Genomic DNA, 18847 nt, shown 5'->3' with positions numbered 1-18847 from the left:
TGAATTAAAGGAACCTCAATCAGGCTGGCAAAATCACAAGAGCAAATTCCCCCACACTGATGTGAGTCAGATCATCTTTAAATGTTTTAAACGCTTGAATGTTCCTTTCTGTCAAAACTTAACCTCAGCCATGCTTTTTTTTTTTTTTTTTTTTTTTTTAAAGATTTTATTTATTTATTTGACAGAGAGAGATCACAAGTAGATGGAGAGGCAGGTAGAGAGAGAGAGAGAGAGGGAAGCAGGCTCCCTGCTGAGCAGAGAGCCCGATGCGGGACTCGATCCCAGGACCCTGAGATCATGACCTGAGCCGAAGGCAGCGGCTTAACCCACTGAGCCACCCAGGCGCCCCCATCAGCCATGCTTTTTGATATAGGATTCCATACTCTGAGGAAGGGAATCCAGACGAACTCAGAGAGCAATTCCCTGAGTGGCCTTGATCTCAGACAAGGCGGCGGTGAATGTGCTTCAGGTAAGGCTGAATCCAAGCTAACGTTCTTTCTAGAATGTTGGAAGCTCTTGCCCTTTGAAAAACAGCAGGGTAATTCAGGATGTTGAGAAAGGTTCAAGCAAGCTTGCGTCACTACCACATTAGTCAGGAGACCAGGGCCAACAAAAATAAAGCAAGAATAGAAGTGAGGATGTGGTGGCACCTGCTACGTAACCACGGACAGAATGTTGACAGCTCCTCGTGAGGCACAGGTATTCTTAAGTGTCAAATATTCTAAGTGCATGAACTCTCTCTGCAAGAACTCCCTGTGTCCCCACTCAGCAACTCTCTAATGAAATTAACCCCCCTCTCTTCTTGGTGGGCGAACGCTGCTTTTGCCTGTTCAGCATCCACTCTCACTTTAGAACTAGCATCTAGATTTTTCCCTTGGAGAACCACCCCTCCCTGCTCTCCCACCTGCACTTCTGGGTAAGGCAGACTCAACCTTACCAAGCACCAGGCAAGTGGTTCAGAAGGCATGGGACCTGATGAGATTCAACACTGGGACTTTAGTCCATACTATTTGGGCTTGCTGTGTCCTGAGATTGCTACTGTAGGGATAATATGAGCCTGGAGATGCTGGGAATCATGGGCAGAAAAAAACAGTCTGAAAATAAGGCCAACACAGTGGAGAACAGAACAAGAGGAGGAGAGAATTCAAGTTCTACTGACATAGTTTTAGCCCAGATCCAGCCACGCCGGAGATTCATCCATAGACTTTTCACCATATTATCTAATAATTTCCCTGTTTTGCCTATGCCAAATTTGAGTTGGTTTATGACTTGTGGAATTAAAAGAGTTCTGACTCTTGAAAGTATTGCTGTCACAAAGGACCACCAGAAGTATTTATTCAGTCTATATAAAACCAAAGAATGTGCTCAGGCCAGTTGTGGCTTTAGAATTTCTCTAAGTAGGTGCCACAATCAAGTAAAAGGGAATGGATGAGGGACTTGTTTTGAAGCTGCAAATTGGTTAATCATCTATTAATCATATCAAAAAATGAGGGGGAAGAAAAGACATCCCCCTCAAGCCACTCCCTTGGGAACACCATTCACTCAGACTAAGGAAAGATCAATCGATGAGGTTTCCAGAGCCTTATGAGGGTCTAATATGTATCTGACTATCAGTGCTTACCTGAGGCTGAAGGAAGTACTAGAAAGTGCTCTGGATTGAAATCTGAGCTCTGCAAAGGCCCCGAGCTAAATGACCCTGGAATAATAGCTTAAATTCAAGGAGATCCTACTTATTTTGCAAGGTTGAGTATATGATATAAATGATATTTCTGCATCCTTCTGCACTGTTTTTTTTTTCTTCTTTAGCATTATAATTACAAAATTTATGCCTGAGCACCTGTGGAGTCCCTAGTGCATTTATTTTCCTGTTATGTCAAATTGCATTACATGGATATATACCCAAGCTTTTTTTATCCTTTTTAAATTGATGGAGTTTAGGTTGATTCTGAATGTTTATTCTCACACATCATACTGCTATAAATATTCTTATGCCCCCAAATTTGAGTTGGTTTATGACTTGTTTATGACAGAACACTTAAAAGTGTTATGACTCTTTTGAGTTTTGAAGCTGCTTTATGTGAAATTGATTAAGGTATGCAAAAGATCATCTAGGGTATATTCCAAGACATGGAACTGCTGGGTTGTGGGCTATTGCTAGGTTTTATGCAATTTGACTTTATTAGATATTGACAAGTTGTCCTCCAAAAGTCCTCCAAAGTGGTTTTATCAATTGCAACTTCTACCACCTCTGTATGAGAGATGCTTCACTTCCTTTCCAGCATTCAAACATTCATTCAACAAATATCTTTTAGCGATTTACTGATCTGTTCTAGTTACTGGGAAACGGCAGTGGAGGTTCTCACTCTCGTGGAGCTTCGATTTTCTTGGCAGAAGACACAATAACAAATAAACAAATGACAATATAATAGGTCTGGACGTGATGAGTGTCTCTTTTCTAGAATCTGTGGGTGCAAAGGACTAGCTCTACTCCTTGGGCCCTTCTTTATCTATAGTAAGGGCCTGCAATACCCTCTTGAGCCCAATGTAACTTAATTCCAGATATTAATTTTTTAAACTTGCCATAAAAATTAGGAGATGAACATTTACATTGCTGTAATGTATTGGAATTTGTAGAGGGCTCTGGCATCCAGGTCTCAGTTGACCACAGTACCAGGCAGAGTACACGGAAGTGGTTACATGCTCCGATCTCTGCAATTAAAGTGCCCAGGATCAAATCTTGATTTCCTGACTTACAAACCATGTGACCTTGAACAAGTTACTTAACCTCAATAAGTCTCAGTTTCTGTATCTGATAATAGTGCCTGACTCAGAAGGGTGCTTATCATGGTGCCCAGGACACATGTAGCACTTTATATTTACTAGCAATCACTAAATAATAATTGGATGAACCAATCATAGGATATTATTTCCATTTTATAGTTGAGGAAACTGAAATTCAAAGTGGTTGAACAAATTGCCTGGCCAGTAAGTTCTGATGCCTTCTGAACCCAGATCTTCTGATATCAGAGTCAATTCTCCACTACGACATTGTAAATACAAAAGTACCGTGTATTCATTCAATGGTTACTTACTGAGCATTGAAGATTGCTAGTCTCTGTGCTTGGTGTCAGGAAATTCTAAAATAATCCTAATATAGCTGAATTCTCTGGGCAACCCTGAAATTAAACCTCTGTTGAGGCCAGTCCCAGTGCTTTCTTTCATCCAACATTGACTGGTAATGAATTCTGAAGATTTTACTCAAGGCTTTATGGAAGACAGAGATGAGCCTTGCATCATATTAGACTGTAAGCTCCTTGAAGGCAAGGATCCTGGTTTACTTATCAATGTACCGCCAGTGCTTAGCACAGTGCTTGGCACATACCTAGTGAATATTTGAGGAATTAACATGTCCTACAACAGCATTTAATCCATTTTCCTCAACAACTTCTCACCTGCCCCCATCATGCCTTCCCCAGCAGCTGCTCCAAAATTATCGATGCAACAGAGGTGAATTGAACTGTGAAGAATTCCACATCTTGTGAACTCGATGAGGTTCTCCCCCATATTCCTGGCTTCCAGATATAAGTAGGTTACTTCTGAAACCAAGGATAGTGTTGTTGAGGTCACCAAAAATTTGTGAGTCAACATATCAAGTCAGGGAGCCACTAGCTGAGAAAACAATGACAACAAAATGTATTCATGGAAAGACAAAGAATGATCTAGGACACCGCAGAGTTGAGTGCCCAATGAAGAGAACTGACAACAAACGCTATTGGACTTCAGAGCAACGAGGAAGAGAACAGGAAGGTGGTGACTTGTCAACTGCAGAGAATCTATTTTGGGTCTCTCTATAGACAAACTGTGAGGGGTTGTGAGTTGGTTTTATTATTATAACTCAGAGTTTTCTCTGCCTAGCAGCTTGTCAATAGCTTAAATCTTTGGAGCCATCCCTGATGGGTGTCCCAGGAACAAGACACCTGCAGTGTCTGTGTAGAATGAGGAAGTGGGGCCCAGGGTCCAAGCCCTCAGATTTCCTCATTCCTGGCTCCCCAAGCACTCAGCTTTGAGGATTAGCCTCCAGCAGAGAAGAGAAACTGACCTTATTCTTTACCTGTCCAACCTGATATCTCACTCTCTGGTTGAAAAAAAGGTATCCATTTTAAGTATCTCCTCTAAGCATAAATGTCACAATTCCTTCTCTTTTCACCTCAAAACCTCCCCCTCATCCCAAAAATAAAAATAAATACTTCCTTGAATTTGACAATGTTTCATTTTCAAAGTTACCATTGCCTTACTTCTCACCTAATCCAATCTTGGAGTTAGAAAATATTTCCTTAGGTTTAGGGTGCCTCTTCTTCTTTCTTTTTTTTTTTAAGTGTGCAAATATTCCTTTATTTTATTTTATGTATACAAAATTTATTTTATTATATATATATATGATAAGATGTTACACACACATACATATATATACATATATATATTTTAAGTAGACACCACACCCAACATAGGGCTTGAACTCATGACCCTGAAATCAAGAGCCACACGCTCTACCAAGTGAATGAGCCAGGTGCCCCCAGTGCACAAGTATTCCTTTAGACTATCACTGTGGAACTAGGAAAAGAGGATATTTTCGTAAGAAAAGTCAAGATTCGTGCCTAACAGCTGACCTAGCACAAGGCAGTCCTATTTAGGACCCTATGTTAAGACCAGTAAAAGTGAAAGGAAAATGAACTGAAGACATGTATTCTTGCCTTCATAGACAGACATCAGTATGTTTCTTTTTACACCAAGCCTGGCTACAATACCTCCCCTAGTGACACTTGGCTTTGGCCATTCCAGTGCCTTTCTCTCTTTCTGTAACAACATGAGCTTGGCAGAACATTGAGATCTGGAGGCTGAGAAAAGAAAAAGCAGTCTTCCTGCCCACAGAAGAGATTGTGAGACATCCGTGCTAACACAGCATTGCCGAAAGGGCTTGTGTATGAATCAGCCACAAATGTTAAGTGGGCTGACAAGGACTGCAGAGTTGATAGAATTTCTGAGGAAGCGGCACGCTGGAGTGCTGTCGGTGATTGTGTGAGTGCGGTGCAGACTGTAATTTCACTTGTTTGGGTCTTTTTGTTATTATGTGTTACACTTCACCAAGGCCCAGTTGCAAGTTCTCTTTTTCCTTTGCTATCACAATCCCCCCTGTTTCATGAATGAGAAGGGAGGCTTGTGGCAAGAATGTGAAATAATCCTTCAAACTACAGACAGAAAGGGCTGAGACACGGTTATGTGTATCAGCATCTGATTCCAGGAACACGATTCCAATTCTCATTTCCTGATCATAGATGCATTTTGGTGCTTACCAGAGTCTAGTTGAATCCCCTCCACAGTACCTAGGAACCAAACCGAAAGCAGTGTCACGCAAAGATAGGTATGAAGGCAGTCAAATAAAACCTGTCTTCCGGCTTCCAGCCTCCTTCCCCTTCCTAGGCCCAGGACTGTCTGGAGTTGACACATTCAGTAAAGAAATACACAAGCTTCTGTATTGTATTTGACAATCTCATTAAAGGCCTTTAGAAGCCTATCTTAGTTTTATGGCATCAGAGCCTATTGTGGGGAGGGGTTTGCGGGGAACCTGAGATTAGTCCTCAAACTGAAGAACGGCCTTTCTCAAAGTCTGATCCCAGGTAATCTGCATTAGAATAATGTAGGAAACCCTGTGAAAAGGACAGATTCCTGAGTCTTGCCCTTGACTCATTGAATCAGAAATTCCAGGGATGAGCCTGGAAATACTCATTCTTGAAAAAGAGTGTCTCCTATAATTCTGAGGCACTCTAAAGCATGACAATTATTTAATGATCTGCTTGTCTTCTCCTCTCCCATCAGTACATACTTAAAGCCTTTTTCTGCTTGTACGAAAAAGATGATAAAATTATAGTAGTTAACATTTAGGGAGACCTTACTAAATATTCCCTTAATCCCCCCCTTTTTTAAAAAGATTTATTTATTTGAGAGCGAGAGATCCAAGGAGCACACGAGTTGGAGGAGGGGCAAAGGGAGAGAATCTTCAAGCAAGCAGACTCCCCTGTTGAGTGAGGAGCCTAGGGCTTGATCCCATGACCCAAATCATGACCTTAACCCACGGGGCCACCCAGGCACCCCTCCCTTAATCTCTTCTTAAAGGAATTTTGGACTTCAGGAACCAGAAGGGGTAGATCCTCAAGGCCCTCCCCAGACCCCTGAAGAAAAGAAAGTCAGAGGCTGTCTCTTACCACCTCCGTGTAACTAAGCCCTAGTTCATCTACACTTGACCTTGTCCAGACTGGTACTCCAAGCCTACGGCCAGGAAAGCCTATGGGCAGAGGTTGCAGCATAAACATGTGGAGAGCTTCACTGCATGGACAAACAGAAGAAATCTGCAGTCAGTGTTCAGAGCTGCCTGTGCTGATTTGCCCCTTCTCTGAATTACCTGTGCCCTTTCTTCTCTGGATCAGTGTTAATTTAAAACCTGAATTGCCCCCTTCCCCGGCAACATTCGTTTGTCTCTAATTCTACTCTCTGCATTTTCCAGAATTTTCTCTGAAATTCTGCCACCAACATTAATGAGAGTTAGCTCACTGCCTGTTTGAGACCCACCCACCACCACCACCAGAGAAGCGGGGAAGGGTAGAATCCTACAGATTTCAGGATTTGGGTTGAGAGAGACTACACGCCCCAAAATGCAAGTTCACCTCCCAAAGACTACCACTCCCGACATGCACTGCGGCCAGAGTTAGCAAAGGAAAAGCCAGTCTGGAAGTTTTGCCTTCCTGTCACCCTCAGGCAAAGGAAAGATTTAGAAAGTCGCCAGAGGATATTTTTTGCAGGAGAGGTCACTCTCTAAATCTAGGCAAGGAAGGGGAGGAGTCTGAGCCGGGTCCCGCCTCTTCTCCAGTAAAGTCCCACTCCAGCTCTGGAGGCTCGAGTTCCGAGGACTGGGAGCCGCTGCACGCCCCCGACTTTCCCCCATGGCTTCGGTGACTAGAGCCGTGTTTGGAGACCTGCCCTCAGGGGCAGGGACAGTGGAGAAGTTCCAGCTGCAGTCAGACCTGCTGAAAGTGGACATCATCTCCTGGGGCTGCACCATTACGGCCCTGGAGGTCAAAGACAGGCAGGGCAGGGCGTCAGATGTGGTGCTCGGCTTTGCAGAGTTGGAAGGTGGGTTGAACTCTGACCTGGGCTGCCCGGGCGGTCCCAGACCCCGAGCCCTCCCGTACTAGCTCCTCCCCCACACCTCCCCCAATCCCGGATCGATCGATCGATCGGGCTGCAGGCGGCCGGGACCCGGAGGAAGTTCCCGAGCTTGTCGCCGTCCGGAGTGCTAGCAGTCAGCCAACTCTGTGCTTCCATCCCGTGCCCGGAAAAAGACTAATGAATGGGAACCGCTACAGGACTTGGCCTCTGGTTATCCATTTAGGCTTTGCTCTAATTAATTTAGAAAAGTTGAGGATAAGACGAAACCCCAGCAACCCAGGAGCCGTCTTTGAAGTGTCGGGTCTGTTGGGGGCAAGAAAGGGAAAAGCTGGGGAAGAGGCTCCCAGTTCTTCCCTGGTGTTCTGATGTAGAAGGACAATCCAAGATCGCCTTCTTCCACTTCCTTTCTCCTTCATCAGATCCTCTCTGAGGCCTGGTCATCTCAGAAATGCACCAGCATGGCTCTGTGGGTGTCCACAGTTTAACAGACTTGGCCTGGGGTAACTAGGGCCCAGCGCTCTGGGGCTGCTCACTAACCAGGTACTGAGTGGAAAGTGGAAGATGGACTCATTGTCTAGCAATGAGGTCTCCCGAGTAGGATGAACTTTCAGTGGAACCCGTGGGCAGTTAGGAACATGTAGGAATCCATGCATTTCAAAAAGGTTCATTCATTTATCTCACTCAGTGAGACAGACAAGGTCCTCACCATCATCGAGCTTGCTCTTTAGCTGGAGAGATAGACATTAGTCAAATAATCGGATTCATGAATGTTCATAGCTACGGTTTGATCTCAGCAAAGGAAAATGGACACAGTACTATCTCTTGTCACTACCGTATAGCTAGACAGGAGATACGTTCTGAAATAAAGCTGGCAAAGAGAAACTGCTTGACGATAAATGAATGCCCTTTGCTCAGTGGAAGGGGCGTGCACAAAAACTAGAGAGGAGGTTTGAGGTTTTCCTTTAGGTGTGTCTTTCTGTCTGCTTGGTTCTTTAGATATGTAACATGGCTCATGGTTAGAAGTTAACAGAAAACTCTGGGTCTTGGTTTTTCTCTGATGGGGGTTCAGATCTTCTGCTTTCAGAGTCAGAAGGCAGGAGGGTTGACAAGTGACAAAAGAGGAGTATTTAGAATCATTTTGCTGAGTCACCTCTCTGTTAGTAGCATAGCTATTTTCTAGGCTGACACAGAATCACAAAGAGATTGCTTGGCTGATGCAAAATTGCCCAGTGGAGTCGAAAATTTGACGGAGGGCCTAGAATTTCAGAGCTGGCAAAACTTGGGAGATGCTAAGTGGTCAGTATCTGCTTTAATCATTTCTTCCATCTCTGCTTATCACCGTTCAGGAGATAGCGGCCCTCCCTTTGTACCTCTACACACACACACACACACACACACACACACACACACGTTCACCTACCCTCACTCCTTACCTGTTTTAGTTCTGATACAAGAGTCACGCGGATCTTAAAAGACAAAGCATCCGTGGAATTCTTATGAACCTTGTGTCTTGACATGATGTCTGGGAAGCAGCACTGTTTTCATGGGCGTGGAAATGTTTTTGAGGGCATCCATACAGTGGAGTCATCTCTGAATCTAGGACTCCTGTAGCAACCAAACTAGAGAAAGTATTATCCCTACATACATGTTCCGAAAAGGGAGAAAAAAAAACCAGATCCCCTCGGATTATAGTGATCTAGCTTGTGCTGTATTGCCCGCCACATTAGTAACCTGTCTTGAGATCCTTAAATAGCATTTTTCTACTAGGATACGTCACAGCCTTCCCAAAAAGGTTGAATCAGAGCATCTAAAATATTCTGGGTGCTGGATTGAGATAGACATCCTCATTCCTATGCTATGACTTAGGTAATCGAATTATTGATTTTAAAAGGAAAGCACGCTATTTTCAGAAGAGGAGAAGCTGGAAAAAAGCCCTCCGAATATCAATTAGTGCTTTCTGATGTGTGCAGCCATCTTCGTGGTTGTTGCAGATGACCCTTTTTTCCCTTTTTACAGCCCTGTCTTTCAGGTTTTTTTGGTAGATTCTTTCAGTATTGCTAGAGATAAAAGAAGACCTCATATATGTCATAACAGGAAGCATACTCGTCTTGGTTAGAATAGTGTGAAATGGTGCTCTGCTGCTATTTTGATCAATTCTTGTGTATTGAAACCCATGTTAAGAAACTGCCAAAAGGGGGCACCTGGCCGGCTCAGTTGGTGGAGAGTTTGGCCCTTGATCTTGGGGCTATGAGTTTGAGCCCCTCTTTGGGTGTAGAAATTACTTTAAAAAAAAACAAAAAACAAAACTTAAAAAAGAGATTGCTAACAGTGATTGTCTTTAAAAGAAAGACTGGGTAGCTGGGTCCAGGGTTAAGAAGGAGACTTTATTTTCACTGCATATTCTTTTCGAGTATCTGAATATGTATTGTACGAGCAAAACGAAGTCACTTAAAGCCACAAGATATGACAGAATGTGACAGAATATGGGGTTATCTGGACATTACCGTGTCCCCAAAATGTTTTGAGCCACAGGGAGGAGTTAAGCATGGATAATTCCATGAGACGTGGTCCTTTCCTAACTGCCGGGTTAGATGTGAGCTCTCTCCAGTTTCCCAGATAGCTTATATAAACTGCTTGGATCATGGCCATGACCGGAGGTCAGAATGGTTCCATTTCTCCCTGGGAAAATTAGATCTTTCTTCTGTAGAATTCTAAAGAGGTAGATCATATGATCTTTTGGTTACAGCCTAGAAAAATCAGTAACGCCTCCAATGAATTTTTCTGCCATTTTTTGTACTTAAAATACTTAAAAATGCTTTTCATCATCATGTCCCACCTATAGTCATTATGACTTCTTTCAAAACCTGTGATGAGAGTATTTGCCTATGAGCCTCAGGTAATAAAGAGCCTACCCGCTCAATCACTGCCTGTTCTGCCCCTTTATCTTCCCCCCAGTTACTACCAAATACCCTGCTATTACTGCCATGAGAGCCATTATGGAAAAACATAGAAAAAATGGACTTTGTGCTTTTAGAAAACCACAGTTCATAGGGGCGTGGAGGGAAAGGGATGAGTTCAGAGGCTGCGGTCTAGTGTTGCAGATGCCCTTAGAGGAACCCTGAGGATTCCCCCGTTTAAATCCCTGCTTTGTCCCTTAAAGCTGTGGAACCTAAGCAAGTTATTTAACCTCCCCAGGCTTACTTCCTCGCCTGAATTAGTGGATAATGATAATTAAATGTGCTACCAGCTGTGATAGTCTCTATAGTGAATGATCAGTAGTTTTTATCTCTTTTCCTTCCCTTGCCTCCACATATCTTCCTTCACATCACTTGAACTTTTAACTTCACTGAGTTAACACTGAAAAAAAAAAGGGCATGAAGATCCATGTAGCCAACCAGCAGCCATTTGAAACTACATTAAATATTGGGGGCAGTTAAAGTGCTTGTCAATGAAAGTCAGGTCTGTTTTCCTCCGAAAGCCAAAGGGAAGTCATTCAGGTTGTGGAAGCTTCGAGCTGGGATTAGTAGGCACTTTTATTTCAGACTGTAGGGCACTCTGGCTGAAGTTTGGGCTGTAGGAGGTGGATAGCACAGCTGGGGGTCCTTGGGATGTTAGAGGAATGGAAGGATCCATTAATATATTCTGGCCAGTCCTTTGCCCAGGAAAAGGGACAGACTTTTCCTCTACCCTTTATCCCACATCAGCAATGGGCTTGAATAAATCATCATTTGGGGGCTTGACCTAGAAACTTGGCCCTTTTTGCATGGAAATCAGTATTTTCTGCATTTCAAAACAAGCTTTTTAATCACGTCCTATTTAGAATTTGAGGACTGTCACTTTCTATAATTCTGATTTGATATAAAACTTAGTAACATATGAAGATAATATAAAATCCATTTGTTCTAAAGAGTTGTTTGGAGACAGCTGGGAACAGTGGTTTCTGCTGCCCTTATGGTTCAGTCATTGAAAACTCTTACACTAAACTAAGGACTGACTAGTGCTTCTTATCTCCGTGGGCTGTTTACTGTGGCCAGAGAGTGGTGCCATCTGAGGGAATTCTTCAAGCCCATGAAGGAGCAGCACTGCTGTTGGATTTGTCATTGTCTCCAGAGCCAAGTGTGTAACTGGCAGAGAGTTGGGGCCCTGTGTACATATGCTGAATGGATCAAAGTAGATAATATTTATATACACATATATGCATATATGTTTATATTATATATAATACTTATAAATATACATATATAAATATATATACAAGTAGATACAGCTGAACAATTTTGAACAAAAATTCTGTTTTTCTTCATCTTTTTGAGCTCCTGAAAAGCAGATGAATGGTCCACATTATGCCTCATCAGGGAAATGCAGATTAAAATAATAATGAGGGCTACCAGAATGGCCAAAATCCAGAACACTGACAACACCAAATGCTGGTGAGGATGTGGGGCGACAGGAATCTCAGTCAGTGCGAGTGGGAATGCAAAACGGCACCGCCACTTCGGGAGATAGTTTGATTGTTTCTTACAAAATTAAATGTACTCTAACCATAGGATCAAGCAGTCACACTTCTTGGTTGATACTCAAAGGAGTTAAAAACTTATGTCCACACAAAACCCTGGACAAAGGTATTTATAGCAACTTTATTCATAATTGCCAAAACAAGGGACCAAGATGTCCTTTAGTAGGTGAATGAACAAATAAACTGTGGTCCATCCAGACAATAGGATATTATTCAGTGCTAAAAAGAAATGAGCTATCAGGCCATGAAAAGCCACTAAAACGCATATTACTAAATGAAAGAAGCCTACCTGAGAGGGCTACATACTATCCAATTCCAACTATGACATTCTGAAAAAGGCAAATTTATGGAGACAGTCCAAAGATCTGTAGTTCCCAGGGGCTACAGGGATGGGAGGGATGAATAGGCTGAGCACAGAAGATATTTAGGACAGTGAAAATACTCTGTATCATATTATAATGATGGATAGGTATCATTATTCATTTGTCTAAACCCACAGAATGTACAACACCAAGAGCCCTCCTGTTGAACTAGGGGCTTTGGGTGATAATGATACTCTGGTGTGGCTTCATCAATGGTTAGAAATGTGTCTCTCTGATGGGGGGTGTTGGTAATGGGAGAGGCTGTCCATCCCTGTGTGGGGACAGGGGATATATGGGGAATCTGTACAGGGGATATATGGGGAATCAGCTCAATTTTGCGGTAGACATAAAACTGCTCTAAAAAATAAAGTCGGTTAAGTGTTTGCCTTCAGCTCGGTTCATGATCCCAGGGTCCTGGGATCGAGTCCCGAATTGGGATCCTTGCTCAGTGGGGAGTATGCTTCTCCCTCTGCTGCTCCCCCTGCTTATGCTCTCTCTTTCTCTCTCTGACAAATAAATAAATAAATAAAATAAATTTTAAAAAAATAAAGCCTACTCAAAAAAAACCAAAAACAAAAACAGATGAAGCAAAACCAAGAGGAGGTTTGCTGGGCCATGGGAACTCATTTTGGTTACCCAGTTTAAGGAGTTTGAAAGCTGCAGCTTCGGAAAGAGAGGAGGGTAGGGAGGGAGGTGGTAGCTGGTGGAGAGGTCAGTCTGGCCTGTGCGAAGGGTTGATAGAAAGATCAATTCACCAGAAGGCCTTGTACTTTTCAAATAATGGGATGCTTCAGAACAAGTACGCAGGAGCCAGACAGTGTTCATATCCAGGTTTCTCTAATAACTAGCTGTATTCGGGGGCAAGTTACTTAACCTTTCTGTCCTCAGTTTCCACATCTGTAAAAGCAGGGTTGTAATACTGTCTAGTTCGTAGAACCATCCTGAAGATGAAACGAGTTAAATGTAAAGCACTTAGAAAGTGGCCAAGCCTTACGAAGAACTCGGTGTTAGCTCTTAGGGCTGGTCCGTGGGCAGGACTCTGAGGACCTGCAGGTTAGCAGGGGAGTGAATCACGAGAGACCTGGAAGAGAATGGTTAATGTCTCACTTATGCCCGACCTGTTGAGGAATGGGAACCTATGATCTATAACTGGCCTAATGGTTCAGGGTCTGTGTCCTGAGAGCCCCTCCAGCCATGGTAAAAATAATTCATATGCTTAAATTGCATACTCCTTTTTTAAAATTTAAAATCAATTAATTAGCATATAATGTATTATTATTTTCAGAGGTAGAGGTCAGTGATTCATCAGTCTTATAACACCCAGTGCTCATTATATCACATGCCCTCCTTAATGTCCATCACCCAGTTACCCCATCCATTCCCCACCGCACCTCCTCTCCAGCAACCCTCGGTTTGTTTTCTATGATTAAGAGTCTCTGGGGCACCTGGGTGGCTCAGTCATTAAGTGTCTGCCTTTAGCTCAGTTCGTGGTTCCAGGGTCCTGGGATTGAGCCCTGCATTGGGCTCCCTGCTCGGTGAGCCTGCTTCTCTCTCTCCCTCTGCCTGCTGCTCCCCCTGCTTGTGCTCTCTCTCTCTATCAAATAAATAAATAAAATCTTTTTTTAAAAGTCTCTTAAGCTTTGTCTCCCTCTCTGATTTTGTCTTGTTTTATTTTTTCCTCTCTTTCCTATGATCTTCTGTTTTGTTTCTTAAATTTCACACATCAGCGAGATCATATGATAATTGTCTTTCTCTGATTGAGTTATTTCACTTGGCATAATACCCTCTAGTTCCATCCGTGTCATTGTAAATGGCAAGATTTCACCTTTTTGATGGCTGCATAGTATTCCATTGTATATCTGTACCACATCTTCTTATCCATTCATCTGTCGATGGACATCTGGGCTCCTTCCATAGTTTGGCTATTGTGAACATTGCTGCTATAAACATTGGGGAGCATGTGCCCCTTCAGATCACTACATTTGCATCTTTGGGGTAAATACCCAATTGTGTAATTGCTGGGTCAAGGGGTAGCTCTATTTTCAGCTTTTTTTTTTTTAAAGATTTTATTTATTTATTTGACAGAGAGAGAGATCACAAATAGGCAGAGAGACAGACAGAGAGAGAGATGAGGAGAAGCAGGCTCCCTGCTGAGCAGAGAGCCCCATGCCGGACTCGATCCCAGGCCCCTGGGATCATGACCTGAGCCGAAGGTAGAGGCTTAATCCACTGAGCCACCCAGGCGCCCCTCTATTTTCAGCTTTTTGAGGAAGCTCTGTACTGTTTCCCAGAGTGGCTGCACCAGCTTGCGTTCCCACCAACAGTGTGTGTGGGGGGTCCCCCTTTCTCCACATCCTCACCAACATCTCTCATTTCCTGACTGGTGAAATTTAGTTATTCTCACTGGTGTGAGGTGGTATCTCATTGTGGTTTTGATATGTATTTCCCTGAGAAATTGCATACTCTTCTGATCCACATAGACGGGATGGATACTGAGTGCCAAAGGAAAAGGGGATGGAATTCTGGGGGCATCTGAGTGAAAAACAGAGTAGATGGCAATGCTGGTGATCATGCAAAAAACAAACTACCCCCAAACTTTAGTCTCTACCATTGTAATCATACGGTAGAGGAACTTGAAGAGAAAGATCTATGTAACATGCCTGTACACAGACTTGTAAGTAAAAGAGCACAAGCACATTGCTTTTTATAATCCCTAGAAAGCCCCACAATTTTGCTCCTCAGTATGCCACATAGCCATGAAAAGGAATATGGCAGATGGATATGTAGTCGCATGGACAGATTTTTTTTTCTTTTTTAAGATTTTACTTATTTATTTGTCAGAGAGAGAGAGAAGCGAGAGTGAGCACAGGCAGACAGAGTGGCAGGCAGAGGCAGAGGGAGAAGCAGGCTCCCTGCCAAGCAAGGAGACTGATGTGGGACTCGATCTCAGGACGCTGGGATCATGACCTGAGTCGAAGGCAGCCGCTTAACCAACTGAGCCACCCAGGTGTCCCGCATGGACAGATCTTAAGGTATTTGATAAATGAGATCCTGCAAAGTCATATGCACTGTACAGTTCTCTTTATATAAATACTGCATTTGTGTATTTGTATGTGTTTCTCTATAGTTAATTTAAACAAAACAAAACAAAAAAACTAGAAGTGTATATGCCAGACTGTTCGCAGTGGTTGTCACTGGGAGGAAGAGTTAAGGCACGAAAGAGGGAGTTTCACGTTTTACTCTTTTTTTTTTTTTTAAAGATTTTATTTATTTATTTATTTGTCAGAGATAGAGCGCGAGCGAAAGCGAGCACAGGCAGACAGAGTGGAAGACAGAGTCAGAGGGAGAAGCAGGCTCCCCGTGGAGCAAGGAGCCCGATGTGGGACTCGATCCCAGGACGCTGGGATCATGACCTGAGCCGAAGGCAGCTGCTTAACCAACTGAGCCACCCAGGCGTCCCTACTCTTTTTTTTTTTTGAAGATTTATTTAATTATTTGAGAGAGAAGGAGGGCAGGGGGGTCGAGGGGGACAAAGGGAGAGAGAGAACCTCAAGCAGACTCCTTACTGAGCATGGAGGCTGACATGGGGCTCCATCTCACAACCCTGAGATCATGACCTGAACCGAAATCAAGAGTCAGACACCTAACCGGCTGAGCCACCCAGGTGCCCCTTTCATGCTTTACTCTTTGTTAAGGTTGCCAGATTTGGTGAATAAAAATACGGGACACCTGATTAAATTTGAAATTCAGATAAATAACAGATAGGTTTTTAAAACTTTTTCTTTTAAGATTTTATTTATTTATTTGACAGACAGAGATCACAAGTAGGCAGAGAAGCAGGCACAGAGAGAGGAGGAGGCAGGCTCCTCGTGGAACAGAGAGCCTGATACGGGGCTGGATCCCAGGACCCTGGGATCATGACCCGAGCCGAAGGCAGAGGCTTTAACCCACTGAGCCACCCAGGTGCCCCGGTTTTTAAAACTTTTTGAAAAGTTTTTATTTATTCATCTATTTAAGTAATCTCTACAATCTCTACCCAACATGGGCTTATAACATAAGCATATTAACAGTAGTTCTCTCTAGTGGTGAGATTGGGATGATTTAAATTTCTTGGGGCACCTGGATGTCTCAGTCAGTTGCTCATGTGACTCTTGGTTTTGACCCCACGGTCAAGAGTTGCATGCTCTTCTGACTGAGCCAGGCTGGCACCCTAACAAATGGTTTTTAAGTGTTAAGTATGTGTCATGTATAATAATAATATGTATGTACTTATATTAAAAATTATTTATTATTTATCTGAAATTGAGACTCAGCTGGGTGTCCTGTATTTCATCTGACACGCTGCCTCTCTATATTTGTTTAATGCTCTTTAAAGGATAGTTTCATGACATAATTTTATTATTCTAAAAAAGTAAAAAGAGAAAACAATACTTCTTGAGACAACACAAAAATATGATTTTTAGTTAAGGAAGTTGATTGGCCTAGAAAATAGCAAATTACAAAGCAGCACTTAAATCAAGACTCCATTTTTTTTTAGATTTTATTCATTTATTTAACAGCGATCACAAGTAGGCAGAGAGGCAGACAGAGAGAGAGGGGGAAGCAGGCTCCCTGCTGAGCAGAGAGCCTGATGCAGGGCTCGCTCCCAGGACCCTGGGACCATGACCTGAACCGAAGGCAGAGGCTTTAACCCACTGAGCCACCCATGCACCCAAGACTCCATTTTTATAAAAAGGAGAAGAAAAGCACAGGTCCACATGTACTAAAAGGCAGGAGTATATACATAAGAATTTTATTTTAATTTTTTTCAAAGATTTTCTTTATTTATTTGAGAGAGTGAGAGAGGAGAGAAGGTCAGAGGGAGAAGCAGACTCCACATGGAGCTGGGAGGCCAATGCGGGACTCAATCCTGGGACTCTGGGATAATGACCTGATAGAAGGTAGGCGCCTAACCAACTGAGCCACCCAGGCACCCTCTACATTAGAATATTAACAGGAGGTCTCTCTCTAGTTATGAGATTGGGATGATTTAAATTTCTTGGGGCGCCTGGATGTCTCGGTCTGTTGTGCATCTGACTCTTGGTTTTGGCTTGGTTGTGATCTTATGAGTCTTGAGATCAAGCCCCAAGTGGGGTTCTGTGCTCATCGAGGAGTCTACTTAAGACTCTCTCTCCCTCTTCTTCTCTGCCCCTCCCCAAGTAAATAAATCGTTGGGAAAAAAAAAGATTTCTTTTTTTGTGCTTTATAAAGTTCTTTTACAATGTTTATAAAGAACATGCATTACTTTCGGAAAGGGAAAGTGTCATGTGTAAAGAATATCACTCTCTTGGGGCGCCTGGGTGGCTCAGTGGGTTAAGCCGCTGCCTTCGGCTCAGGTCATGATCTCAGGGTCCTGGGATCGAGTCCCACATCGGGCTCTCTGCTCAGCAGGGAGCCTGCTTCTCTTCCTCTCTCTGCCTGCCTCTCTGCCTACTTGTGATCTCTCTCTCTGTCAAATAAATAAATAAATCTTTAAAAAAAAAAAAAAAAAAAAAAAGAATATCACTCTCTGTGCTCCTCTGAGGAGCTGCATAGGTCCAAGTTGTTGCTACTTTCAGCTGCTCTCAGAAGAAGTTGGTGGGCAGCACCGTGAGCCTCACCTTTGGCTTCCAGTTTTAAACAACACTTTCATCTCATGTCCTGCAGGTTACCTCCAAAAGCAGCCCTACTTTGGAGCCGTGGTTGGCCGGGTGGCCAACCGAATTGCCAAAGGAACATTCACATTGGATGGGAAGGAGTATAAGCTGCCCGTTAACAATGGACCCAACAGTCTGCATGGAGGAGTCAGAGGATTTGATAAGGTAAGTCAGGGGCACCGGACAGGGTCTCCACCTTCGCACATACCATATGTTCGCCAGGCTCATCCTAGGCCCTATAGCAAATGTGTGGGGAGATGATACAGGAAAGAGGCCGATCCAGGGGCTCGGGGGAGCAGGGGTGCTGGCCCTGTTCCAGGACCCATCCTTCTGTAGCTCATCAGACTGTAAGAGGCAGGGGAGCCCTTAGAGAAAGGCTGACAGCTCTTGACTTGGGAAAAACAGGGCATGATTTTCTCCTGGTGTTGGGATCAGGAAGTCCAGTGGACCTTGGGCACAACGGAAAAGTGGCTTAAAAATAATACCTGTCAAGGGGCGCCTGGGTGGCTCAGTGGGTTAGGCCTCTGCCTTCGGCTCAGGTCACGATCTCAGGGTCCTGGGATCCAACCCCATATCCAGCTCTCTGCTCAGCAGGGAACCTGCTTCCCCCGTCTCTCTGCCTGCCTCTCTGCCTACTTGTGATCTCTCTGTGAAATATATAAATAAAATCTTTTTAAAAATATACCTCTCAAATAAATAAGTAAATAAATAAATAAAAATAATACCTGCCACTTACTGCACAGGTTTTGTACGTCTTCTGTCTCATGCTTGCAAGAACCCTGCGTTATCATCAAACGAGAAATCTGAGGGTGTAAAAGACCACATAACTCCTAGGTTGTGCGGCCCAGCCTGCCAGCCCTCATTTCTACACTGTAACCGCTGGTGTAGGCGTCCCCCGTCCAATACACACCCCTGAAAGTGCCGCTACGCCCCCTTTCCCCACAGTGTGGTGCCACATCCAGGTGTAGCTTCTACTGAAGTGCCTCATGCCTCAGAATCATCTCAGATTCTCTGCCAGTTGCCTCTTTCCACGTTAAAACTCCCATTCCCCGGGGCGCCTGGGTGGCTCTGCT

At 43.6% G+C, this 18847-nt stretch overlaps 1 protein-coding gene across 1 annotated transcript in view; it reads left to right on the top strand.

Moving 5' to 3' along the window:
• Positions 1 to 6780: 6780 nt before the first annotated feature.
• The window catches only part of GALM (galactose mutarotase), a 52778-nt gene continuing 40711 nt past the window's right edge, over positions 6781 to 18847 (top strand). The window contains exons 1-2 of the mRNA XM_004765505.3: positions 6781 to 7185; positions 17785 to 17939. Coding sequence (XP_004765562.1) covers positions 6996 to 7185; positions 17785 to 17939 — 345 coding nt within the window. The 5' untranslated portion in view covers positions 6781 to 6995. The remainder of the gene's footprint in view (positions 7186 to 17784; positions 17940 to 18847) is intronic.

The sequence above is a fragment of the Mustela putorius genome, unplaced genomic scaffold (genome assembly GCF_011764305.1).
Source record: "Mustela putorius furo isolate JIRA1106 unplaced genomic scaffold, ASM1176430v1.1 tig00000281_pilon_pilon_pilon, whole genome shotgun sequence".
In the NCBI taxonomy this organism is placed as follows: domain Eukaryota; kingdom Metazoa; phylum Chordata; class Mammalia; order Carnivora; family Mustelidae; genus Mustela; species Mustela putorius.
Note: the sequence above shows the minus strand (reverse complement) of the source record. Positions and strands in the feature narration are given on the sequence as shown.